Source organism: Melospiza melodia, chromosome 3 (genome assembly GCF_035770615.1).
Source record: "Melospiza melodia melodia isolate bMelMel2 chromosome 3, bMelMel2.pri, whole genome shotgun sequence".
Classification (NCBI taxonomy): Eukaryota; Metazoa; Chordata; class Aves; order Passeriformes; family Passerellidae; genus Melospiza; species Melospiza melodia.
Genome location: NC_086196.1, coordinates 126,094,005 through 126,120,747, shown reverse-complemented (window position 1 = coordinate 126,120,747; position 26,743 = coordinate 126,094,005). Strand labels below are relative to the sequence as shown.

The 26,743-nt window shown below is 44.4% G+C and overlaps 1 protein-coding gene across 3 annotated transcripts in view; it reads left to right on the top strand.

Annotated features, from left to right (window-relative positions):
• Positions 1-26,317, top strand: part of BACH2 (BTB domain and CNC homolog 2) — a 181,594-nt gene extending 155,277 nt beyond the window's left edge. For 2 of the 3 annotated variants that reach the window (XM_063153015.1, XM_063153016.1), the window contains 3 exons: positions 10,525-12,069; positions 21,173-21,379; positions 25,022-26,317. In XM_063153015.1, the coding sequence (XP_063009085.1) occupies positions 10,525-12,069; positions 21,173-21,379; positions 25,022-25,501 (2,232 nt within the window). In that variant the 3' untranslated portion in view covers positions 25,502-26,317. Of the gene's footprint in view, positions 1-4,143; positions 4,268-10,524; positions 12,070-21,172; positions 21,380-25,021 lie in introns of those variants that run through there. The other variant, XM_063153018.1, reaches the window with a different exon arrangement.
• The last annotated feature ends 426 nt before the right edge of the window (positions 26,318-26,743 follow it).

Here is a 26,743-nt window from a genome sequence, read left to right as displayed (position 1 = left end):
GTGTAAGGATGCCAATGATTTTACCTGCTGTGCTGTGCCAGCACAGGGTGACAGGAATGCCAGAAGCACGGGTGTCGTCAGCCCTGTGGTTTGGAGCATCCCTGAGCTGCTCTGGGTGTTACCCAGCCCCTCTGCTGAGCCTGCTTCTGCTCCAGCTCCTTTGTCTTCCCACTTAGTTCTCCTCCTCAGAGTGCAACCTTGCAGATTTTAAATCATGTCTGACAGAGCCTGCTTCCTCCTCTCCTGCACTGCATGGAGTGTAATCGGAGGGCTTGCAGTGAGGTGGCTTGCTGTGAAGTGCTCCTTGTTTTTATGAAGTAATTACAATGTATTTAATGCACTGTGTATTTAATACGCTATTACATAGTTCGTGTGCATAAATACATTCTGCCATGCCTGGGAAAGAGGAGCCTTGGTGAATTTACAAGTCTTGGTATTTTTTCAGTGTTGTTGTGCTTACTTGTAAATCAATTACAGCTTCAGAAACTCTGAACCACTCCTCTAAGCACCCCTCTGAATTAGCAAAATTCTATACGTATCTTTATTTTCTGACTATTTTGATATTTCCTAATGTAATTTGGAGGCTTCTAGGATTCTTTCTTTATTCTGAAAGTTCTGAAACTGCTTTTGTTTTCCCTTTTTCTACCCACTTTGGCTCATGTTATGCACTTAAACAGATCTTTCACAGACTCCTCTCACAATTTATATTCTGTGAAAGCTTTCCCACTCCTTCCTCACCCCCCTTACTGCTAACACTTCCTCTTGTTTTTCTTTCTTTTTTAATCTTGGGGTCAGTTTAATTTTCCTTTTGCAAAAATGTGGGACTAATTTTAATTTTAAATTACAGTTGCACTTTAATTCTGATGATGCTTTTCGGTTAAAATCTGTTCATTTCTGCTTGTTTCTTCCCCACTGGTTTCAGTATGGCCTGTACAGGCACCCAGGGAGCAAAGGCAGCATTTCTGCTGAGCCACCTTCTTGCGTCATCCTTTGTTCCAGGTTTCTTAAGATGCTCCTTGCACTGGAAAACACAAAAGTATTTGAAATGGCCAGGTGTCACAGCCATGTTTCCCTTTGCTTTCTCTTCCAGTCTGTGTCTGGGTGTTTAAACTGCTGCTTAGTGCCACTGTTTTTTTATGGGTGCTTTGTTGATTGAGTAACATTGTGGCCACATTGTGCCTTTAGAGAGACTGTTCTTTGAAACATCTTCATCTCTAATTTTCTTTTTAGCACCTTCACTCAGAGTCTCACCTTAGCAGCCCCAAAATCTTCCTCCCAGAGACTTTTCTCCTAGGCTTGCCTGCAGACGCTCTCTTGGCCATAACTTGGAGTCTTCTGTGTTCTTGTTATGCTGTGGACAACCCCTGACATCAACAACATACCCCAAGCCACCAGAATTAGTTAGGAAAAAATAATAAAATGGTATTTGACTTCAAAACAGGTTACTGAGTGAGATTTTAAAATAAGGGCTCTGGCAGTGTCATGTGGCAGGTTTGCTTGCAGGGGTTTAAGAAGTTTCCCCCTCCAGTCCAAGAGCTGTTTTGCCGAAGGTGTTGTGCTGCTCTGAGGTGGCAGAGAGAGGTGCAGCACAGAGCTGCCTTCCTGAGCTGCCCAACTTCTCATGACTGAGTTTCTCTGTGGCCAGAGGAGCAGCCATGCAGGCAAATGTCCCCTTTTGCTCAGAAGACTGCTGTGAATAATGGTAAGACCTAGGGCTGCCCAATGGGTACATCTGGCAGTGACTGATGTTTGGAGTAGATGTGATGCAGGCACTGCATCCCTGCTATGGAAGAGCACTGTATCTTCCCATCCTATAGCCTTTCTGTTTTCCAAGTGTATTTATTGATCTTTGTTAAGTTGCCTGCTGCTTCCTGCACTGAGATGTGTCTGCAGCTTATGCCTATGATTTCTACCTTCCTTCTCAATAAACAGTATATATTCTGAAAGGTGTGGCAAATACAACAAATTGTCTTTTCCTCAGAATTTTCAGAGATGCAGAAAATGTGCAGGGATACTGTCACAATTTCCAAAAGTAAATTCTTTTCATTGATTTGAAACCAGTCTCGCTTTTGAAAGGTTGAAGGAATTTCAATTTGGCTTCAGTAACTCTGCGAGAAAATAAAGCTAGAAGTTGTGGATTAAAATAAGCATTGCAGTTGGATCAGAGATTATTTTTACTTTTACTACGCTCTAGGTTATTTTTTTAATTTCCTAGACATCTTCTGATTCTCTCTTCCCCTTTGGTTCCTCTGGCATTACTGGCCTGTGACTTAAGGACTGGGGTTTTTGAGAGTGCTTCAAAGCTGGGGCTACAGCCACAGAGAGTCAGTCAAACCTAAGTGTGGGTGCCTCAGCTCTTGCAGTGCACCCATGAGCCGTGTGTGGCCGAGTGCTGACATAGCCAGTGATGTGATCATTGATCCCGTGGCTGCTGACGCCATCCTTGTGCCCGGTGATCAATCCGGGGCCGCTGGCCCCGCCGTCAGCGCTGACGCACTGCTCACAGTGGAGCCCTGGACACAGTCTGCCATTATTGCTCCCCATCCTCCAGGCAAGCCTAGCTGAATGACTGCTCCTTCCTCCCCACCTCCCCTCCTGCAGTCACACCTGCAGTCACACTGGGATGCTCTGCGGGCACTGAGGGATGTGGGTCTCTCCTTCCCTCTTGGGTGCCGAGGGAGGAGGCTCTTTGAAGGGCTCGTGCTGCCCCGGGATGTGTTCATTATGCCAGAGAGTCACTTGGTTTCCCTCTACTCTCACACAGTCAGGGCTTCTAGTGTAAATTTGTTGTCTGGCCAACAGCTGGGATTTCAGCGGGGTAGGCTGAGGGTGGCGCTTGTTGGGTTTTTTCTTTGGAAAGCACAAAATTGCAAGTTGGACAAGCACTTCCAGTGTGGCATCTTCTGTAAAAGTACCATTAAGGGCAGCATCTTCTTAAAGCTCTCAGTCCGACAGCCTCAAGAGGCTGTAGTGGAGGATGCGCTGGAAAGACACCGGGATACCCCTTAGACTGTGGCTTTGCAGATGGCAGTTTCTCCAGGGGGACTTTTGATATTAATAATTGGGTAATGGGCCTCCTAAAGAAAGGAGCTGTGTGTCCAGTTTTTCTGTTCCCCTGGCGTGTGTTCGTGCTCAGAGAATGCAAGGTGATGGTGTGGTGGCCTCCCAGCCCTGCAATGTGGTGTGGGAGAGGCCATGCTCTCACTGTCACTCTTCTGCACAAAATTTGTATGCCCTACCAGAAGAGGCAGAATGTAAAACTGGTGCTGGCAGGGTATTTACTTAATTTAAAAAAATGTTTTTAGAGTGAAAACAAAGGCCTCTTCTTGTTGAACTTCTCCATCAGCATCTTGTACATTCCTTTGTTGTTTAAAAGCTTATATAAGACAAAAAACCAGCTTCTCACCCAAGTGGAATTTTTAAAGAGTAATCACTCATTTTAGGAGCTCCACAGCCATATGAGCAAATAAATAAGGGAAATACATCTGCAACCTGCTGGTGACAGAACATTTAAATGCTGTTAAATTAAAGACGGGAAATGCAATAAAATACCAGTGTGGCATTGCCTTACAAAAGTACTCTGCAGTTTATCGTCTCTTTCTGATTTTTTCCTGCCTCCTGCATGTTCCCACCTTATGTAAAAGGATCATGGTTTCAAAACAATTCCTGCCTGTGTGCATACATAGGAACAAACCGTGATGTCTTAACACCGTTGGTTTTGCACATGTGACTGACCTGTTTGAGCTTAGTAATATACTTAAATCTTTCAGAGAGTTCTCCAAAACCAAATAGGCTCAAGCTAGGAAAAATCCAGGCTTCACCATCCCAGGTAAAAATAACCAAGTAAATAACCAGGAAGTCTCTTAATTCTTAATGGAATAACAGCTTTGGTGACTGATTTTGGTTATCAGATTACCCCCTGAAAATAACTTCTGTGCTATACTTGCAATTGGCTGTAGAACAAAAAGAATACACTGTGTGCTAATTTTAGCAAATAAGATTAGAGTTAATATTTAATCCCAGAGACCTTCTTCAGGCTGTGGAAAAAAATAGCAGCAGTTAACTGTCACTAATCTTATCTCCTATTTTTCTAGCATGTGTTTGATTATATAACTTGTAGTGCTGGGAACCCGCTGGCTGAGTGAGAAGTTGGTGGTTTGTTGGCTACATGCTTGGGCATATTAGACAACGTCAGGGCTGAGATGGATTAAAAAGCTCTACACGTGCCTTGGGACTGCAGCATAATGCTGAAAGGCCAGTAAAACAGGTACCACAGCAGACCTGATATGAAACAATATGTGAATAACTGGTTCATTTGGAGTTCTGCAAGAAACAGTTACATTTCTGCTATTTTTCTATCCAGTTGTTTTAATACTTGGTTTGAGAATTGATATTCAGCATGTGAGGTTTGATTCAATCTTCTTTTCTTCCTTCCCCACAAAATGGCTTAATTGAATTGATGATTGGAAATTAGAGATGAGGGGTTTCTAAATGTTCTTAGGTGCCTGCTGATGAATTTAACCTGAAAATCAAAATACTAAAAATATAAACCATTAACCTACAAGCAGCTTGCATGCTCCACAGCAAATCTATGAGTGCTCCTATTGAGTTTTAACAAGTCTACTCCAATGTGTAAAGATAATAACACGCGTCTGCGCTGCTCTGTCGGGACTTGTGCATTCTCAGGGGGTCTGAAGGTCTCACCACCCAAATTACCCCCAGTTCAGTAGCATTTAGCAACTAATGTTCTGCAGGTTTCATTGTATCCCTGGAGGGGAGGAGAGGGCTCTGCCCTCTCACGCCACCACCAATGAGCTTGTTCTTTGCATGTGCCCCAGGTATGCTTTATTTGGAAAGGAACAATTGCATGTGCATTTGCTGTTGAACTTTATTGCTCTTTCCTAGCAGATCATTAGCGCTGTGCCCTCATTAACACAGAAATTAGCCCTGGAAAAGTCTACTAAATTAAAGCCCAGCTCTCCAGAACAAGGTTGCGCTTTGTTAGTTTTCCTTTGCAGTACCCAGACATAAAGTATCCATCATCTTCCCTGGAAAGCCTTCCAAGACCGCTCTGAATTGGCTGTTAGGTTAAGAGTCAAGGGGAAAAATCCCTACATTTTAATTTCTTTTTGCTGCAAATGCCAATAGCGCCCCATAGCAAACCAGACAGTTCTTCTCTGCTCTTGATGTTAGTTTGCATCAGATTACTGTAAACATTCCCTTGCTCCATTTTAGAAACTGCCTTGCCAAGTTTTACATTCCTACATGTTTACAGTGATCTTTTCTTGCCCTTAATCACTTTTCCCCTCTTTAAATTGAAGTCAGACTTTGCTGGCATTTCGCAGGGGTTGACCTTCCCTGCTCCAGATGCAGCTTTTCATACAGATGCCATTCCGAGTGGGGTTACCAGACATCCCTGTTTCCTTTGGAAATAACCTTCCTTCCCACCCCCCATAAGAAATACTGTCTGTGCAGAATTGGAGGATTTTGTCTATTTGTCTGGGATTTTGAGACATCTGGAAGTCTGGGCAGCTCGCTAATGAGCGTGCACTGATGAACTCTGCGGTGCACAGCATGCCCGGCCCATCGGCAGAAATGTCAGCGCTCCGTGTGTGCTCCCAGGCCACGTCCCGTGTGTTCAGAGCAGCACAGAGGCCTCCATGGCATGCCTGATCAGCCTTCACGGAGGGCACAGATACAGCAGGGAGCCAGAGCCAGTTCACCCACAGCGCTGCATCTCCCATGGTGCCTGTGTGTGTACAGATAGGTTTAAAATAGAATTTCTGACCTAGAAGTCCCTTACAAAAAGATGGTGTTCCCAATGTGAAAGTGAGCTAACCCTCCTCCTAATTTTAGAATAGTACGGGCCCAGAACTAGAAGAATGCTTTGCTAAAAATGCTCTATTTGCATCTGTAATGCTGCCTCCTTTACTAGCATTTATTGCTGACTGTCCTCTCAGCTTCTTATTCTCCCATCCAACAGTGATCAATACTCTTTTCCTTGAATTAGCCAGTTTTTCATTAATGACCAGCGAAGAAGGGAAGGAAGGCAGAGAGTCTAACAACAATACAGCTGTTTCTCCAAAAGGAAAAAGCATTACCCGGAATGCATCAAGGAAATGTAATGAGAGCTGATGGAGGAAAATAAGGGAAATATTTCCTCACGAGGAGGTTTTAAGTAGAGTCTGGCAATGAACTCCCAAAGGAAGTAGTGGAAGTCTGGTCACTTAAATCAATTAGGACTAACCAGAGCATCGCACTCCCCGGGACTCTGTGAGGAGAAAAGCAATGTCAAACTCAACTAAAATAGACTTTGCGTGCTTGTTTTCTGCAGGGCTGCTGTCTGTGTTTTGCCAGTAAATTCAATATGGCTAATGCTGATTAACATCTCTTGATGGTGATCATATCATTGCATTGTTTCCAGCCTGTTCCTCAATAGCACACACTCACAAGGGCATGGCCATACAAAACATGTCCCCTAGCTCAGTCTGAAAGACAAGACGCAGACAAAGGGCAGGAGAAGTTGTTTTCTCTCACCTTAACAGTGGTCAGCCTTGTTATCACCACAATGCTGAATTGACTCAGACCTCCCTGCTGCACACTGAGCCCAGTGTACATGTGGCAGCACAGCAGAGGCAGGAGCTGCACGTGGGCTTGGTCTCTTGGATTGCTGTAGAGCAAGGAGGTGTGCCAGGTGCCTTAGGCAGGGCTGCATTACCCGTGTCCTCTGTGCTCTAGACAGTTCTAATGCATACAAGTCTAGCTGGGGACAGAAGCAAGACAAATAAAGTGCTTTATCCTTAGTCTGGGTGAGCTGTTTGGCATGCTCCAAGTGCACATAAGGGAAACAAACAAGTAAACATAAGGGAAAGAAATCAAGCCTCCAAGAAGCTAGGATCTTTGCTTTTCTCTCTGTGTGAGCATTGTTTTATATGTATGCTTTACCTTTTCTCTGTCTGGTTTTCTAGTAGCCAGTCAATTCCATTTAAACAATAGAAATGAAAAGAAATTGGAATAAGGCAAAGGATTAAAAGGCAGGAAAGTAGTGACTTGGCAGATGAGCTTGGAGAGGGTGCCTGGTGGAGGTTCCCACAAACTGATCTGCCTGCTTAAACATTAATTTATACAGAAAATAAGGCTTAAAAGCAAACAACTCTTGGACATCTTATTTTCAATAAAGAAAAAAAAAAAAACTGGGATTGTTGCTGGTATGGGTTTACCCCTCTAACAAAGGCCTCTCTCACGTGTAAATGAAGACTGTTATAGCAAAGAAATTATCTCTTTCCTTCTGCAAACGTAGATCAACTTGTTTTCACTAACTTTTTTCACTGGGATGCATCAGTCAGATCAAATGATTTTAAAAGACTGTCCTTGTCTCTTCCTAGAGAAGTGCCTCTGTGGTGGTAGTACATGCAGCTTCAAAGGCTTTTCTTTCCCAGTGTGCGGTGTTCATAGTCACGCTCCAGTGGCTCGATTCCAGCCTTCCTGCCAGAATGCATCAGATGCAAGCAGTCCCAAAACTGGTGGGGCCGAGGCAGGGAACCTGCCACGGGAGCCGAATCAATATTTAGACAGCTTCAGGCGGCAGAGCTTGCGCTGGCTTTCACACTTGGCAGCAAGCTTTGCACCCGTTTGTTTCCAAAGTTATTGTTTGTGCAGTTTCAAGAATTGGCACTAGAGAGATTTCTGCCTGAGGGCAATGACAAGTGCCGGGTGCTTGAAAAGAAACTTCCCCCCTTTGGATCTGAGGATTGTGAGAGTGAAGGTTGTGTCAGTGGGTAGTATCTCCAAAGGAAGTCGAGGCGCACATTTGCTCGGAGTTTTCATCATCCTTCACAGGAGGCATCTGCTGGGCACCGTGGGGAGCCCGCGGCGCAGTCTCGTGCTCTGCTTCCGACGCATCCGGCGCAGAGCAGCTCCAGCAGCTGCCCTGCTGCTGTTTGTTATCGTGCTGCTTTACCTGGAGCAAAAGCTGTGTCAGCGTGGGAGACAGCCTTGCTGTGGGGCTGTGTGAGTCAGCCCGAGGCTGTGCACAGTGCCTGCGCTGGGGCGGCAGGCAGGCAGGTGGAACCCTGGCCCAGCACAGAAAATTATTCTAATTTGCTTTCCAGCCATTCCACCTAGTGGCCGAGTGGCACCACTGCCGGGAGAGCTGTGTTTGTGCTCCACGGTCCCTGCAGACCTACGCTGCTGCCGAGCTTACAAGATATGCAGCAATATGTAATCCCCCACACTGAAGATCTTACCATCAGCCTGCGAATAGCTCATTAAGTTCCCGAGCAATTTTGTTAATCATGCTGCATAGATAAAATGCAGATAGGCCTTTAGTGAGCTGATAATCTAACAAATAGGCAGAAAGTGTAACACTGATAAAGCAAAGATTGGTTTAATAGCCAGCTGTAAATCTTGGCAATTCCATACCAGAGGCATATTGTTAGACAGGAATGTGCAAGTGTGTAAGTATGTGCATGAAAATGCACTGCTTCTTAAAATAGCAGATAGAGCAGTAATACTATGGATGGAATAGCTATTGGAAGCAATTTTAGAGGTGTTTTAAAATATTTTTCTCCCCATGACAATCTGCACCACTTGTGGTGTCTTCATAGTCTGCCATCATAAGTTCAGATCTATGAATAACAAAGGCTTGTTTGTGGAAGTCAGGATTTTCTGTAAAAATCTGTGGACTCTGCCGCTGGTCCTGAGGCAGTATAGGGGCTTTATAGGCTTTTCATTGAGATGAATCAAATTATTCACTCAGATACACTCTAATCACGAATTAGACCTTTGCAAATTCATGGCCTGATAGTTCACCAGCCTTTTGAGCAGCTTCTTTGCTCGGTGGCATTAATTCAATTGGAAGAATAGTAAAAAGCAGCTCACCTTCAGGGTATCCTATACCATCCCAAATATACCCTTCTGAGGAGCTGGGAAATGGGAGTTTCAATCCTCACAGCCTGGGGAAGGAACCTGGTCTACTTTCTAGGTTCCCCTTCTGTCTTTAGGCCATTTTGCAAAAAAAAAAAAAAAAAGAAAAGAAAAATGGAGACAGCAGTGCTTCCTCTTCTTATTTGTTTTAAACGAAGGACCTGAGGTGGGGATGCCTACCAGAGACATCTGCATCCAGAAGGAGGTTACAGGCTGTGCATCCCAACCTCACACAGGCATGCAGGGGTTGGCTGTGCTGAATCCCATCTAGAGGCCTTTGCCTGGTATGCAAAGCGCAGGGAACTCAGATAAATGAGTGCTACTTGCAAAAAAGGCAAGAACTTCAGTCTCAGGGAATTGAGACTGAAGGGACTTACCAGGGTCATGTAGTAGGTGGTTGGTGCAATGGGAAATTAAGTTGTGGTCTTCCAAATCTCAAACTTGTAGCCAAAGCACTGAATTTTCTTGTGCAGAAACCTTAATCCTTGATGATGGGTTGTGGTTCTGAAGCAGCCTGTTGCTGCTTCATGAAGAATAATATTTCCAATCCTTTTGTTTCATACCCATTGGGAGAAAAAAATGTAAGAGAAGTTAGTGGTGGCAGTCAGAGTATTTTTGTCAAAAATAGACAGTATCTGGAGTTCACTATGTGACTTAGCAACTTATTTGATAGCTGTATGTAAAGATACAACCATAAAAAATGGCAGGGGGGGAAGTGTGTATTTTTTAATATATCATAAATTAATGTTAAACACAGATGGTATGGAAAGAAAAGATGAGTAGCAGTGCATAAGTCAGACCTGGAACAGTTGTCTGGAGATCACTCTCCTGGAAACAGTTTTTACTCTTTCTACAAAGAAAATGGTGGGAAATTAAGTACTGAGGTGGGACTCAGAATAATTTCTACCATTTGAACTATAAATATTAATTTCTTTTCTGTTAGCTGTACCTCAGGCTCACTAAAATTGGGAACAGTATGAGGGGAATAATCTCCATGGGATAGAGGAAAGTTATGCAGTCTGTACTTACCTATCATGTATTCAGCAATGGCTTGCAAAAAAATTTAGAAGAAAAAAAGGAAATTGTTTGCTTTTGAAAGAGGCAGAAAGATTTTCTGTTGAATTTTGCTGTAATAATAAGTGTTTCCTTATCAAAACACTTTTTGGATAAGTGGTATCTTAAGCTTGAAACCTGTTTATTGAACCTTCCATCAGAGCTGAAGAATCAAAATTAAATTGGTGCTTTCATGGTTGGGGGCTGTAGCACAGTAAAAATGAAATCCATGTAAGACTTAGCAGTGTCCAGGCTAGTTTTGTCAACTGTTTATTAGGCCAGAGACTTAGTTCACAGGTCTTCAAGATACTTGGGAAAAACTGTCTCAGTTCAACCAGTACAGTGATGTACAGGAGGCCCACAAAGGGAGCAGTGCTTGTTCTGGGATGCAGCATCACTGCAGGTGTGACAGAAGAGCAGCTGCTGCTGGGCAGTATTTATTTCTGAATGCCAGATCTGTTAGTTTATCTAACCACTTGATGAAGGACTTGGGATGATAGCAAGAGCTGATGGTAACACCAGCAATTTTCCTCTCTATTTTTGCAGGTCACTGTCAGGGGATTTGGTCCATTGTTACAGTTCGCCTACACTGCTAAGCTGTTACTCAGCAGAGAAAACATCCAGGAGGTCATTCACTGCGCCGAGTTCCTGCGCATGCACAACCTGGAGGACTCCTGCTTCAGCTTCCTTCAGACACAGCTGCTGAACAACGAAGATGGCCTGTTCCTGTGCAAAAAAGATACCGCCTGCCAGCGCATGCACGATGAGGAGAACTCCGATGGAGACGAGGAGGAGACGATGGAATCGGAGACGTCAAAAATATCTTGCCCAAGGGAGAGGATGCACCAAGAACCCTTCAATTTTGAAACCACTGTTGCTGGAGCGGACAAAGGCGAAGGGATGCTGCCTGACTCTGACATGCTGAGAGATAGCAAGGACAATTTGGATAAAGATGCAGTAACACGGTACCCCAGATACAAGAAATACCAGCTTGCTTGTACCAAGAATGTCTACAACACATCACACATCAGTACCTCAGGTTTTGCAAGCACATTCAGTGAAGAGAGCTCTGGAAATGGCCTCAAATCAGGACTTGCTATGGGGCAGATAAAAAGTGAGCCTCAGAATGAAGAGAATGATGAAGAAAGCATCACACTTTGCCTGTCTGGAGACGAACCTGACATCAGGGATAAAGAAGGGGATGTTGAAATGGACAGGAAACAGCCAAGCCTCACTTGTGTCGACAGGCCAAAAAGTGGGTCTTCTCCTTCTTGCTTGCGGTCTTTCTTCAACAGAACAAAAAGCATAGATTTGGTTGGCTTCCCCAGCACTTCCCAACAGCACTTTGGCAGGAGTCCAGCATGCCCTTTTGAAAAAGGGACAACTCAGGGTGACCACAAAACTGATTATGTCCCTTTCACAGGGAACTATGGACAGTCCCATGCCATGCAGAAGGATGCTTCCAACTTCACAGTGGGATCACCACTCAGGGGGCCCGGCTTTGAAACTCTCTGTAAGCAAGAAGGGGAACTGGACAGGAGGAGCGTTATATTCTCTTCAAATGCTTGTGACCAAGTAAACACTTCGGTGCATTCATATTCTGGTGTGAGCAGCTTGGACAAAGACCTCACTGAGACTGTGCCAAAGGGTCTGTGGGCTGGCGGCAGCCAGTCCCTCCCCAGCTCCCAGACCTATTCGCACAGCGCACTCACAGCCGATCACCTGCCGGGACGGATGCGGCCCAACACCAGCTGTCCGGTGCCAATTAAAGTTTGCCCTCGCTCTCCTCCTCTGGAAACCAGAACCAGGACCTCCAGCTCGTGCTCCTCCTACTCGTACGCGGAGGACGGCAGCGGCGGCTCTCCCTGCAGCCTGCGCCTCTGCGAGCTCTCCTCTTCCCCGTGCTCCCAAGGCCCCCGGTTCCTGGCGCCCGAGCACCAGGAGCCCGGCGTGGTGAGCGATGGATTGTACAACCCGGTCCGAGCCCAGATTAAATGTGAGCCATCCTATGGAACAAACTCCAGCGATGAGTCTGGGTCATTCTCAGAAGCAGACAGTGAATCATGTCCTGTGCAAGACAGAGGGCATGAGGTAGGGATTTAAGATAAGTACATCTATCACAGTTGTTGTGACCCAATTAATCTCTCCTTGATTCTCTCAAATGACTTTGCATTTCCCCAGCACTTTCTTTGTTTGTAGGGGCAAAGAGTAACTTCTGGTTATTCCCTCATCAGCTGAGTGCACACGGTTGACTTCACATTAATAGGTCTGCTTGATCTCTGAAGTGTTCAGCACTTGTATAAACTTGGGTATAGGAAAACAGCAAACTGCTGAATGATAAGAGTGCATTGATGTGCTTAGGAGTCTGCCAGCAGGTTCCTGTCTTCCTCCCTCCCTCACCCACTTCTGTGGTACAATGCACTGCTCCTTATTCCTAATTTGCTGAGGTGGTTCCAGCTCCACTTGTTATTGCTGCGGGTTTGTTTAAGAAACCTCAAGCTATTCCTTTCCTGACACCAAGGGTTGGGCAGCTTGCTTGAAGACCCAGGCTGCATGCTGCCAGCAGAGTTGTGAAATTACTCAAACAATTGTATAGCTGACCACCTTGTGTTGAGGGAATGGCATTCAAGTCATCTTTGCACGTGTCTGTCTGTGTGTGTGTCTATGTGTGTGTGTGCTGCACATTCAGGTCCTGGGTTTTGCCTCTATTATGTGACAACTTGAGATCATGTTCCCTGCCTGTAACATTTTGTTCGGAGCTCTAGCAGCCATGGCACAAATGTTTTCAGAGAGAAGTTATCCTTTAATTTCCAGGATTGTTAGGGCAATGACAAGAGAATGATTTGGGGCTGAAGAGCAAGCTGTCAATTTCCATGTAGTTCTCCTAAAAGAGGGAGGAGAAAGAGGGGCCCTCTAAAACTGCAGGTGGGTCAGCTGAAGATGCTGCAGTAATAACTGGCTAACCATGACCCAGTAAACTGTGTGAAGTCACTACTTTGAGGGCAGGCTTAAATCAAGGAGATGTGTTGTGTAGCCCAGAAAGTGGAAAGGATTGGATGTTTATTCACAGAGTTTCCTTAGGAATCTGCATGACCTAGAGAACATCTGGGTGAAATCAGGTACCAGGTTCCTCTAGTAATGCTGAAAAACTCCACTGAGAGCTTTTGCTTCAGTGTGGGGAGCAACAAGTGCTCGTATGCTGAGAGGAGGGTTCATATGTTGAGAGCACCCAGTTCAGAACCATGTGGGCTTAGTTATGGAGTGAGGATGAAAAGAGTGAACTTTATTGCTCAATCTTTATTCCAGCTACATCCCAGGCTTTATTTTTCAGACAGATGTGGGTGCTTCCTTTAGTTGGCTGCTTAGCTTTCAGAAAGGGCTGAAGAGCCAGGGGAGCCTCTGGTGTCCTAATCTCTGGTCACACTGGACCAATGATTCTGGGAGGACAGTTCTTCGTCCTCATGGGCACGATGCAGAAGGCAGAGGAATCTCTTTGGGAGGCTGTCTGGGATAGTGTGCAGGAGATCCCATTTGGGAAGCCCTACAGCAGCCCAGGCCATAGCTGGGTTACTCAGTGAATTCCTGCCTTTACAAGGGGCAGAGGGCAGCAGGGACCAGGGAGCATCCATTTCCACCCATGTGTGCTGCTTGCTCAGCACGAGGCAGCGCAGAGGGCAGAGGTTCGCCCTTTGAGATTTGATAATTAATTAGCTGTCATAATTACCTAATTGTGTGGAAATATGCTGCAGCAAAAATGAGCCTGGAAGAGTGAAATTAGAAGCTTACAGGGGACTGGTGGTGGTTTCCTAGAAAAAGGTGTGTGCATATGTGCAGGAGAGCATGGATGAGAGGAGGGACACAAGGAGCAAGCAGCTATGGGAGGCTGGCTGGGTGTGCTGCTGGCAGGCAGACATCTGCCTCTGAGACAGTGCTAGGAAAGGTTTGCTCCACTCCTGGTTTTGCTGCTGGTTTCCTCTGGGGAAGATTTTCTGAACTGTGCTGAGCAAGTTTTCTCCCTGGGACTGCTGATAAGGCTTTTTTTTTTTTTTTTTCCCCAGGGTATTTTGATTAGGGCTGCTGGGCATTAAAAATGTGGTGAGGAAATTAATGCTCCGTGAGGTTGCACTGCACTATCCTGAACAAGCCAAGGGTAAACAGATCACACCACTGCTTTGGTAGAAATTTTGTTTAAAAATTAATCTTTTGAAGGTTGTTACCAATACAAGAGCAGACTTTGCAGCCTCATTAAACAATGCTGTATTAATACAGTGACTTAGGGTGTGCATCATGCAAGATCTGCTGCTGTGGAAACCTCAGTAAAGGGTATCTTAAACTAGACAGCAGAAAATAAGCAGCAGGAACTTGTATAAGTTGCTCTACCTGCTTTCAGCTGTTTGGCTGTGATTGAAACAGCAGGAGAGACTCACAAATGTCTGAAATGCACAGCTTTCTGTTCTTTTCCTCCCTGCAAGCTGCATGGAAATCTTTCTCCATTCCTGAAATTGTTGCTTTGCCCTTCCTGTCCTGGTGACTTCTCAGACAGGGCCTTTCCCCCTCCATATCAGAACACACAGTGTTTTCTGGGCTTCTATTCAAAAAGCACCTGATAAGATATCTGGGGGTGACATGCTTGACCTTCTGGAGAGTGGCCATGCAGGTTCCTCTGCTGCAGGTCAGCTTTTATTGGAATGGGATGGCCTGATGGGAATAAGCCTGGTGGACTCTGACCATCAGTTATCTCAGGGGCCTGCTCAGTTCCCCTGGAATTTGGACCTAGTTGGTCTTAATTTGGCTCGCAGAGTGCTTGTGCTGCCAGAATTGATGTCACAAAACATTTGCTGGGGTATTGATTGTGTGAGAAGTAGGTGAGAGGCTTCTTTGTGCTTTTTTCAGGCATTCCGCTTTCCCACAGACAGCTGCCCTTCTGGAGCACATGGCCAAAGTAGTTTGGTGCCAGAAGTGGGGTGCTAGGGCTCAGCATGATGCCACGTGGGTGAAGGTGACCCCACCTTGTGATGAGCCTCCATCCTATTGGGGCTGCAGAAGGCAGTCACAGCAGTCAGAGGAGGTGGCAGTCCTTGGAACACCACTGGTAAATCTTCTCCAGGATGTCCTTGCTTATTGCTTCCCTTCCTGGAGCCACCAAGGCTCTTCTGCAATCTCCCTTTGTTACAAAGGCTTCCTGACAGAAGCAGCAAGTGCAGTGTAGGGTGTACCCATGGTACAGAGTTGCAGGAACAGGGCTGTAACTTCAGCTATTGGGACTTCACAGAAATATTTAATAGTTTGTGTTGTTCTTTTCACTCAGTTCTCTCAGGTTCTCTCCCCAGGTTGTGAAAAATCAATTGCTGAGATATAATACTAGAGAGAAGACTTAAAGCTCAGTGCTTACAGGCAGGTTCTGACAATCCTGCTTAAAATAGCAACAACAAAACAATAAGCCCTGAAATAATGAATTGTTGAGAAGGAAGTAGTCTGTCAATCTGTTAACCTACTTAAGGAACAGAAACTTCTGCACTACCTACTTTTCTTGGTATTCCTTTTCTTCAGCAAGTACTTTGGAATTTTTATCTGCTAGAAAATTTGTAAAAAATATTGTACTACTAAACCAGTTAAAAAGAAATCTCAGCTCAGTCTAATATGATAAGTGAGTTTTCTGAGGAAAAAAATAAACAAGGGTAAGAGGAGGTAAGAGGTGGAGTTTTCCAAGAGCTATTACTGTCTAGAGAGTTGCATTCAATGTCTCCTCATCTGTATTTCAAAAGAATTTCCCGCCTGGGTTAGTGACTCACTTTTCAAAGGAAATTTTCATAAAGGGAAAGCTAATGCAATTAGACCTTTGAGGATATTGTTGGTAAATAACTTTCAGCAAGAGTCGAAACCCCTCCATGTTAAGTGGCAGGCAGCCACCCTTCCTCTGTTATCTGCTGGTGCTTAGCAAAATACTGCAAGTCAGAGCCCCAGAAAAGAGGAGTTAAACCAAAGCTGCTCTACCAGAAATCTACTGTAACTATGCTGAGTTACCTCATCTGAGACTGCTTCACTGCTTAATATTCCTACTCAGTGAAGAATGTTACATGGAAAGAAGGGCAACCAAGAAAAATACATGTGAAGGCTTTAACTTGCTGTGATATGTGATACCTCCCCAGAATGTGATGATCACTCAGCCCAGCCTTCCTGATTTTGCTAGGTTTGCAAATTTGAAAATGAGAAAAATTAGTCTCCAGATTGATTTCTGATAGATGTTTTCCTGACTAGGATGGCATCAGCAGAGCACTGGGAATTGTTTCTCAATGTCTGTTTAAATGGTGTCTTGTCAAACATTGGTCTTGTAACATAAACTTCACAGAAGTTTTGTTTTCTTTCCTCTCTTCAGTAGGAGTGGTCTTCATACTGGTAGCAAAGAATTGCTGGATTACAACAACACTGAGAGTTTGAAATGTAAGGAGGATCCTTTTAAACACTATATTATTTTGTGGAGCCCTACAACCAATTCTTTTATACTCTGCTCTGTAGACCTTGCACAAGCTCTTGAAGGATTCCAGTTCTTGAGCTGCAAAAGCAACTCTTTCAGAGAAACACTGTACTTTACCCCCTGTCATTTCACTGCCTGACCTTCCATTCTTAAGTGCACCTGTGGCTTCTGTCAGTGTTTCTGTGCTATCCCTGGTCTCAGAGAAGCCTGTTAAAGGGCAGGAGTATCAAACTGTTGTGCTTTTGAAGGGCTGGAAGCTGGGGACACTGCAAGCAGTCAATGGGAAGAGGTCAGCCCAGCATTCTAAGTACCAGCAGTGTGTGGTTTGAGTACAAGTCTAAATCATGAGCTAAAGGATGAGAATCCCATCCACATCTCTTGATTACTGGGAGATGGGATTAGCCTGGTCCTCCACTATTGTGAGGCAGGTGGCAAATCAAAAGGTTACCCAGGCTGCCTCCACAGCAGAGCCCTCTCAGGCAGCACTTGCTGACCCAAACACCTCTCATGGCCCTCACAAGGTGAGGCTGGAGTGGACCCCAGGCTATCAGCTGTCTTGTGTCAGATGGAGCACACTGCAGTGCAACCTGCTGATCTGAAGTGGGACAGACAATTTAGACCCTGGTTTGTTGACACAATGGTAGATCTTTACTGCCTGGGCTCATCATTCCCCTTTTGCAGTCCTCTGCCATCCAGTTGACACCTGGAAAAGGAGGTGTTTTGAAGGCTTTACCTGTGCCAGGAGACAGCAGAATGAGAAAATATATCTTGGCTATCCCTTACACAAAGTATGGCCTATTACCTTTGTGCTTCTTAGATAGCCTCTGTCCAGGTGAGATCAGGACAGGAATAGGTCCCTAGTCTGCAGGACCACAAGTGGTGCCTGAAATACCCTGTAGACAATTCAGCCCCTATCAGAGGTGGACACCCCTCAGCTCCTGTCCTGGAATGAATTTCTTCCTGAGTGTGTGTGGAAGACAGACTTGCATGCTAAGGAAGATACTTGAAAACACAACATTAATGCCTTGGACTCTCTTGTGTGAAGCCAAGTACTCATTTCTGCATTTTAAAAAAAAAGGCATTAATATGATTGAGCCCCTGGGCTGGATTGCTTGGGTGGGTCCTGAGAGCCTTCCAAGTGTGAGTGTCAGAGGCTTTCAGGATGTGAGGGCACTAAGGCAGCAGGATATTTTCTTACAGCTCTGGAGCACCTGACCAACTGGTACAGTGAGTTCCACCTTCCCATGCCCACTACATAATGGTTGCTTTTTCTTATGGATTATGTATTTGTCCTTAAAGTTACTGTGATGTGGCACTTGGGAAGTTCATTATCTTTACTAACACTTGGCTAGAGTGAGATGATGTCTTAATTAAGATATAAAGAAAGAATGAAGAAGCTAAGGTTACCCATAGGATAAATTCCCAAGAGTTGACATTTTATGTTTTAATGGGAATGAATACAGGTCCTTGGTTCTTTCCTTTATTCCAGGTAAAAAAGAGAGAGGGGAGGGCAGCAGGAATGACTAGTGCAATAGATGAGCAGAACAGCATAGGATCTGGCATAGGATCCAAGCTGGCACTAACTAGTGAAGCTTGAAGGAATTAATTGGTTATATATGGGCATTCCATGTGCTGAGTCAGTCACTTTCCCTCCCTGCCTACATCACTGCTCTGACTTAGCCTTTCAAAGCATTGACATTTACACTGGCATCCTAATGCTAATAAGGGGGGGGAAATGCCACAAAATCCTAACCAGATTTCCTTTTTCCCAAGAGTAGATTGGCAAAGTTGGGGCAGTAGAGTCTGCAGTGGTGGTAGAAGGTGCCAGTTTATTTGTTGTGTAGTGGAAAGCAAGCGTGTGCTGCTGGTGTAAGAATGCAGAGAAAGAGTAATTGTGCAGATAAGGGAAGATTTTGGAGCTCTGTGAGGTTAGCTCTGGCTGGAGTAACTCCTGGAAGGAGGAGGGATCCCACTTACATTTTTAATTTGAAATAGTTTGAACCAAAAAATCATAGTAATTAGAAAGAAACCTTTACAAGAAAGCAAACTCGTGGGGTTTTTTCATATTTTAGAAAAGATTAACTGTCTTTCTCAGACACCTCAGGTAATTTTATCTCACCTCTCATAGATGCTGTAAGATGCAGAATCTTTTCTGAATCTTAAATCCACTCCTTCTGCAGCCAGAAGGAGGGAGAAGCCGTGCAGCATTGCCATCTGAAGGGAGCAGGACATTAGGTAGTTCCAGCCCATCATTTCAGGCAGCTCTGGGTGAGTCAGATGGATGCCACCCACTGCACAGTTGCAGGCTCTAGCAAAATGACTCACCACACTGTTATGGTAAATAGCAGCTGAGAGTCCTGCCCTGTGCAGATGTAAAACACTTTAGCCTCTCACTGCAGCAACACCCCGGTGCAGTTATTCACTGTCGCCGTGCCAAAAGCTTGGTGGGTTGGTATTTATTTTTTTTTTCAGTTGACAGCTGATTTCGAAGAGGGAGACAGGCAATAAAAATGCTGTGAATGGTGAAGGAAATGAGTCTGACTCACTTCCACTTTCCCTTTCACATTTTTAATCCTGTGCAGTGCTGCCTGTGACAGGAGTGGGATTATGCTGGGATTACTGATAGCAGTCTCTGATCTGCTGTGTAGATGGTTTTATTTTCAATCTCTTTTTTTTTAACGAATCTTTTTTTATTTATTTTCCCATTTCCCTTCAGCAACTTCTACCTGACATATTTAAATTGCTTCTCTTTCATTCCCATTCCAGCTGCAAGCACATCTCCTCCTTGCAAGTAAATATGTTTGGAAAGGGAGAGGTAGGGAGAAATAAAGTTAACATTGCTTTCCATTTTGGTCTTAAGAAAATAAGGAAAAACTGTGAACATGAAAGGGCTGGTTTTGCAGTGAAACTGTGGTGTCTTTCAGAGGAAAGCACTGGCTGTTTTCATTTTCAGACCCTGGTAGAAGCTTGAGAAAAAAACAGGTGACACTGAGTTTATGTTAACCATCCAAAGGCTCGGGAGGGGAAATCAAACAGGTTTCATGCCATTAACTGGCAGTCTGTAAACAAGGTAGTTCACATCCCCGTGCCCCAGGTCAGCCTTTGTGTGTACTAGCAAGAATTTGGGAGGGGTTGGGCGGTGTTTGGCATTCCTTGCTGCTTTAAATTGACCTGTCGAGTAGTGTGTTACGAAGCAGGACACGGGCGGCAGAGGGGCATGAATGAACATTCAGGGCATGAAACCATCTGAAAGAATGTGGTAGGTGTTTGCACAGAACAGTGTTAGAAGGGTACAAGAAAACAGCCAAGAACACCCCTGAACAAGGTGAGGAGCTGCTTACTGCAGGTTCAGGTGCCTGGTTGATGGTCCATGGCTGTCAATGCCAGAGGCCACTGCTCTGTGTTGGTGTTGGTGTGTCCTCAGCAAACTGTTCTGCTCAAACAACTCAGCTCTCTGAAGAAGATAACTTATAATCCATGTTGTTGCTTTATTTCCAAATATTTTTTAAGAGTACCATTTGAAGATAATGCATGTTTTAAATATCAAAGGAGTGTTTTCAGCACATATCTTTCATTTGGCTGGAGCAACTTACCTTCTTTGATAGCCTGTGTGCAGAATAGTCTCCCTGTTCCAGAGGTTAGAGTGTACCAAACAGGGACAGAAACATAAATATTTACTGCCATCTTTTGGGCAGTGTGAGTATGACTCAGAAAAAGAAGGGGTCAATCAAATTACTCTGCATCTCCTTCAGCTTTGTCAGCTGACTCTTATCTGGCCACCAAATACAACAGCTGGCCAAAGAACATCAGTTTTTTAACAGTTATCAGTCTGAGGCTTTAAGTGAAGAGAGGTTTCTAAAGGGAGGTGCTACTTTGATTTGAGCAAACTGATAGATTTTGGGCTAAAAAACCTAAAAGGCTTTGAGCATATCCACCCTTCTTAAGCTTTTGACACAGTGTGTGTTCATTGCTTCAGACTGCTGGGAGCTTTGTGTTTTGCTCTGCTTTAATGCGTAATTGCTAGGATTCCTGAAGTCCCACCCTGACCTTTTCAAGAAATAAAATTTCAGTGCTCTTTAGTCTGCAAGAATATTAGAGTATGAACAATATATATAGGTTTATTTTTAAATGTGTATATTTTAGCAAGATAGGATGTGTTGCATCACACTCCTCTGACCCTTTCTTCTTACACAGTGTATTGTTCAGTTGAAATGCTGATTAGGTGACCTTTCCTAATTTCAATACATTATTTTTCATCCACTTGAGGTGTCACGTTGTATTTTTAATCTCATACTTAATCAAACTTTCAGTCCTGCAGTCCAAGCAGATGCACATTTCCTACTGTGGTAATAGCCCTTTCCTTGAAACTAGTTTGAATATAATAGCAGCAAGGTACTTCACTCTTTCCAAAAGGCCGTGTCTCTGAGTGGACAGAACCTTATTTTAATGCAATGAGATCATTTATTAAGGCTTTGTAGGAAGATGAAATTTTTATCTGGGATTCATACATGTTGCTGATTTAAGTATGATTGTCGTCTTATCCTTACCATCTGGACCTCCACAATGTGCCACAAGGGAAGAACTTGCTCAATGTAAAACTTGGTTTGTTGTTTATTGAGGGGGTGGCAGCAGAGAAAATCGTCCTTCCGCTCACTGTTTTTCAGCTTGCATTGAGCAAGCAAAATATGACTCTTTGCTCTTGTCTTGTGTTTGTTTTAGGTGAAACTTCCTTTTCCTGTTGATCAAATCACAGATCTTCCAAGGAATGATTTCCAGATGATGATAAAGATGCACAAGCTAACCTCAGAGCAGCTCGAGTTCATCCACGATGTCCGCCGGCGCAGCAAGAACCGCATCGCAGCCCAGCGCTGCCGCAAGAGGAAACTGGACTGCATTCAGAACCTGGAATGTGAAATCCGCAAGTTGGTGAGTTCTGTACCTTTGCTGCAGCCCAGCTCACCCTCACACTGCAGCCTGCACCAGCAGCAATTCCAGTCCACACCTCAGGGGGTTCAGTTCAGTTTGTACACTGATGAGCAGAATGCCCAGTAGACAGTGTCATCACATTTTCATGTAAGGGGGGGAGGTGCCTGGACCGAGGCCAAGGGGCTGCTCAGAAAATTCCTCTCACTTTCAGTCATGGTATGGACACTTCAGGTGGGGTTTGTTGTGTTTCATTTTGCTTTGTTCTCTGCTCAAGCTGTAGGAAACATCGTGTGAAAGAGGCAGGGATCTGTTGAAGAAGCTGAGTTACCATCACCTCACAAATGGCAGAAAGCCACAAGACTTTGGGTTACTCACTTGCTGCCTGTGCCTGTCTGCTTCCCGTCTGTAACAGGGAGGTGACACTGACCTCACAAGCTGGTTGGGAGGCTTAAATCATCAAGGCCTGTGAAGCCTTCAGATGCCGTGCTGCTGAAGCCCTGGGGGGAAAAAAAGAAAAATCAAAACATTGTTCAGAGTAGTGCTGCACTGATGCAAAACAAACAACACAACAAAGATAAACAAAATAGTGAGCAACTGCTTCCTGCACTGAGTATAACACACAGTGTGTACAGGGTGAGTCAGAGGTTCTGCACAGTGAAAGAGTGGATGGATCCTCATCAGGCTGTCAGAAGAAGCAGGTTCAGTCTTGGCTGCACGTGCCTGTCGCTCTGCACTGAGCTGGTGGTGGGGAGGAGTTCCTGTCTCTTGCTCTCCAGAGCCTCAGGAGCAGCACTCTGAGGGCTGGACTAGCAGCCAGGGTCATTCAGCCTTATAGCTGTAGCCTTCACTTGAAAATTGGTTTGAGTTAATTGATTTCGTGCAATCCTGTGACATTGCCATTATTGTCTGATATAGTAAACTGCAGACAGACAAAATAAAAATTTTAAGTCCTCTGCCCAGCACAAACACTCATCTCAGGGGAATTAATGAAGGGCATGTGAATGGCCTTGTGGGCTTGATCCATGCTCAATTTGAGGAATGAAAAACCATTTGAGGTGCAGGATTCTTCCCAAAAACAAGTTGACATTTCTATTTAGCAAAGGGGACTTGAATATGTGGCAATATGCAGTGAGTGAGCCAAGTAGGGAAGACACCCCACTGGACATGTTTGCAAATAGCGAAGGGCTGGTGGGTGAAGTGATGGCTGGATGCCTTCTTGGGCACAGTGATCACAAAATGATGGAGTTTTTGGTTGCTGGAGAATTAAATAGGAGGGTCAGTAGAGCTGCCACCTTGGATTTCCAGAATGCAGACTTTGGCCTGTTTAGAAGACTGGTTGGGAAAATCCCTTAGGAGGCAGTACTGAAGAGAGGAGTTCAGGAAGGTTGGACATTCTTCAAGAAATAAACCTTGCAGGCACAAGAGCAGGCTGATCCCCCATGCAAAAATATAGGACACTGGAGAAGACCAGCATGGCTGAACAAAGAGTTTCAGCTGGAACTCAAGAAAAAAATTGAGTTTATTATTTTTGGAAGAAGGGGCAGCTATTCAGGAGGACTACAAGCATATAGTGAAGTTATGCAGAGAGAAAATTAGAAGGGTAAAAGTCCAACTAGAACTTAATCAGGCTACTGCTGTAAATGACAATAAATAGTTTTTTAAACAGACAAGCAACAAAAGGAAGGCCAAGGAGAATCTCTATCCTTTATTGAATGCAGTAAAAACATAGCAACAGAGAAGGAGGAAAAGGCTGAGGTACTTAATGCCTTCTTTGCCTCAGTAGTAAGACTGGTTGCTCCCCGGGTACCCAGCCCCCTGAGACGGAAGACAGGGACAGGGAAAAGAATAAACACACAACACATGACCACTGGAAATTCCTTTGTTTTCTTCTGTCCACTTTGTGATCAGCAGCTTCCAGTCTCATGAATTACATAATGGTGCTCTGGTTTAAGGGTTTTTCACTTGGCTGGGTCTTGTTTATGAAAGACCCCTTTTCCCCCTGCAGTTACTGTAAGTCACCCATCTTCTTGACACAGATGGTTTCACAGCAGACAGTGAGTGAAATGGTTGTATCCTCAGAGTTTGATAGGTAATTTTTTTTGCCTGCTTTCTCTCACTCATTCATCTACCCACTCACATTCCCTTTTTTCCCTGCAAACTCGCAGCATATTCTCCTCCATAATTCATCATCTCAAGATGTACTTGAGCATCTGTTTATTTTTTTATTATTTTTGTGCTTTCTTGATAGATTTATCAATATTTTAGCAGTTAGTTCTTTTCATGTGTACTGCTCTCTTTCACATTCACACAGCTGTATGCTTCCAGTGTGGGCTCTGCACCCAGGGCAATACTATCAGCTGTCAACAACCACCCATAGCTGGATTATCTGAGTTGTGGAGCTTTCACACCTCAGATGCTGAGACATCTTGGCTTTAGCAGTGTTACTAGGTGAGATACGTGGCTGCACTGCTTTTGGGGCCAGCTCAGCTCTGGAAATAGTTCTGGTACTCTACAAAATCTCATCTTCTCTCTCTCGAGCTGTGTGCCCACCTGCCTGAGACAGGAGATGCAGCAGGACCATCCCAGCCAGTCTACACTGAATCAACACCGTTTTTTTGAGGTGAAACCCTAGGCTGGGTTCATAAAAAGATCTGTGTTAGATCAAGCCCAAACCATTAAGCACCAGAACATAAGAAAACAAGCCATGGTGCAGGCCACAGAGCACACTTAGATCCTCTCTTCTGAATAAACTCACCTCTCTCAGTGATAATGGAGCTCCAAGGGGTGCACCCAGCCGAAGCAGCCAACCTGACAGTTCAAGGGCGAACCAAACACCAGCAGCTCATCCTCACTTCAGGAATTAACCTGTTTTCTTGCTGATTAGATGGGAAATGGCACTTCTCCCTCAAAATGTTTTGTTCAGAGTTCTTTTATATCGTCTGTCGGGCAGCCTTAGTTTATAAAGGGAACAGTTCTGTGAGAATAACTTGGGATTCTATCATCTTCCAGTTCAAATGTTTTTCTCCAGATGTTTCCCAAATTCCTGTCCACACAGGCCATGGTGGTCAAATACTTGATGTCTTTGTGACTCTTCCTCTGGCCATATGAAAACAGGTGTGACACACTGATGTTCTTGGGTACTGCTGCATATGTATTGTAGTTGCAAGGACCCTCGTGGCAGAGAGGAATGATGAATCTGACTCCATGTTCTCAGAAGGCTAATTTTTTATTTTATGATACTATATTATATGAAAGAATACTATACTAAACTGTACTAAAGAATACAGAAAGGATACATACACAATGCTGAAAAGATAATAATGAAAACTCGTGACTCTCTCCAGAGTCCTGACACAGCTTGGCACTGATTGGCCAATGAGACAAAACAGCTCATGCCAGAATCCAATAAAACAATCACCTGTGGGTGAACAATCTCCAAACACATTCCAGACGAGCAAAGCACAGGAGAAGCAAATGCGATAAGAATTGTTTTTCTTTTTCGCTGAGGCTTCACAGCTTCCCAGGAGAAAAATCCTGGGCAAAGGGATTTTTCAGAGAATGTGAATGCCACATATATGTGCCCAAAGTGTGCAGGCAGTGGATGTCCCTTCCTCAGTCTAAGATGCCTTCTTTCTTTTTCAGGTGTGTGAGAAAGAGAAATTGCTCTCAGAAAGGAACCAACTGAAAGCGAGCATGGGAGAATTGCTAGACAACTTCTCGTGTCTTTCCCAAGAAGTGTGTAGAGACATGCAGAGCCCGGAACAGATCCAAGCCCTCCACCGATACTGCCCCGTTCTCAGACCCATGGATCTACAGCCGGTCACCACCATCAGCCCCGCCCCAGCCGGTGTGGAGCAGAGCCTGGTGAGCTCCCAGTGCGTCGGGGAGAGCATGCAGTGCTGCTCGGAGCAAGGCTCGGTGCAGCTGGGAGCGCCCTGGCTGCCCAACAACATCTCGGAGAATTGTTCGGCTGGCGCGGGGTTGGATGGAGCCGACGCAGGTACTTACCCCGAGAGAGAGCTTCCACCTGAGCAGAGCAGCCAAACGGTCACGGTAGACTTCTGTCAGGAAATGACTGATAAATGTACAACAGATGAACAACCCAGGAAAGATTACACCTAGTGACTCGTAACCTTAACGTTACACCTGGTCAGGTGTTCTTCAGTCAGCCAGTGGCAGTGTTCATTTGTTGTCTAGAAGAACGTATTTGGTGCACACTACAGTGGTCTTAGCAGCAATACTGTTTTTAAGTATTCCCTCCTCTCTACAAGCAGGAGTTCTCTTCACAATGGTGCTATCCCTTGCTCAGGCAGGGAACGAAGCAGTGGCAACACTGTCTGTTTTTGTATGTTATTTCAATCTTAACAGGGATGGACATAACACCTCTGAGGACCCAACCGCAGCTTTTTTCTCAGTGGCCCATGTCACAAAACCCTAACTCAGGAATTTCCTCTGAATGTTCAATTTTTCATTGAAGACAGCTTCTTTACACATCAAAGTTTTATAGCTAAACTGTACATATTATATATAATATATATAAAATATATATATCCATATGCAAGAGTCCCTGCATGCCTCAATTTTCTCATCCTACAAACTGGAAGCTTTCATTTCTATTGTACAAACAAGTTCCAACATTCCTTTTTGTCTTTGATGCTAGAACTAGTTTGGTAACTTGTTACACGATAATTTTTTTCCTCAGTTCGCAGTTCAGCAATAGCATTCAATTTGTACTTATTTATAAAACTTTAATGTCGGAAACTTATTTGAGATTTTATTATAGACATTTTTTTTTGGCACATCCATTTCGTGCCACTTGAGCAATGTGGAGTTATTTTATTTTCTTGCAGATACTGTACAGTAATGGTCAACTTTGCCACTTGCACTGAGTTTCTGGTCAAACCTCTTTTCATAAATGAAGTCATGACTTCAGAATAACTTGAGTATATGGTTTTCTTTGCTTTATGGCTTAAAGGAAATAGAAAATTTTTATCTAATAGACAAACACTCAGGAGCTCATTATGTAGTAAAAACAGTCTTGCCAAATACTGAATTCACTATACAATTTGTAAAGAGAATCTGCTTGAATTATTTTTATATTTACACTTCTTTCTGTTTCACAAACCAAGTTTAAGTGCTGTTAATGATGCTTTTGGAGTCTTATAGGGGAAAGTATATTTCACTCTTTAGAGAAAAGTGTATTTGACAACTGGATCAATTCATCAAATGTTCCACGAAGTAAAGCAAACAGAGATCATGTCAATATACCTGGGGGCTTTTTCTCCAGCCCCACTCTGCATCCTTTACTCATGGAAGCAACTGCTGCTCCGGCTAGTCCCCAGAGCCTGACCTCAGCTGTCCTCA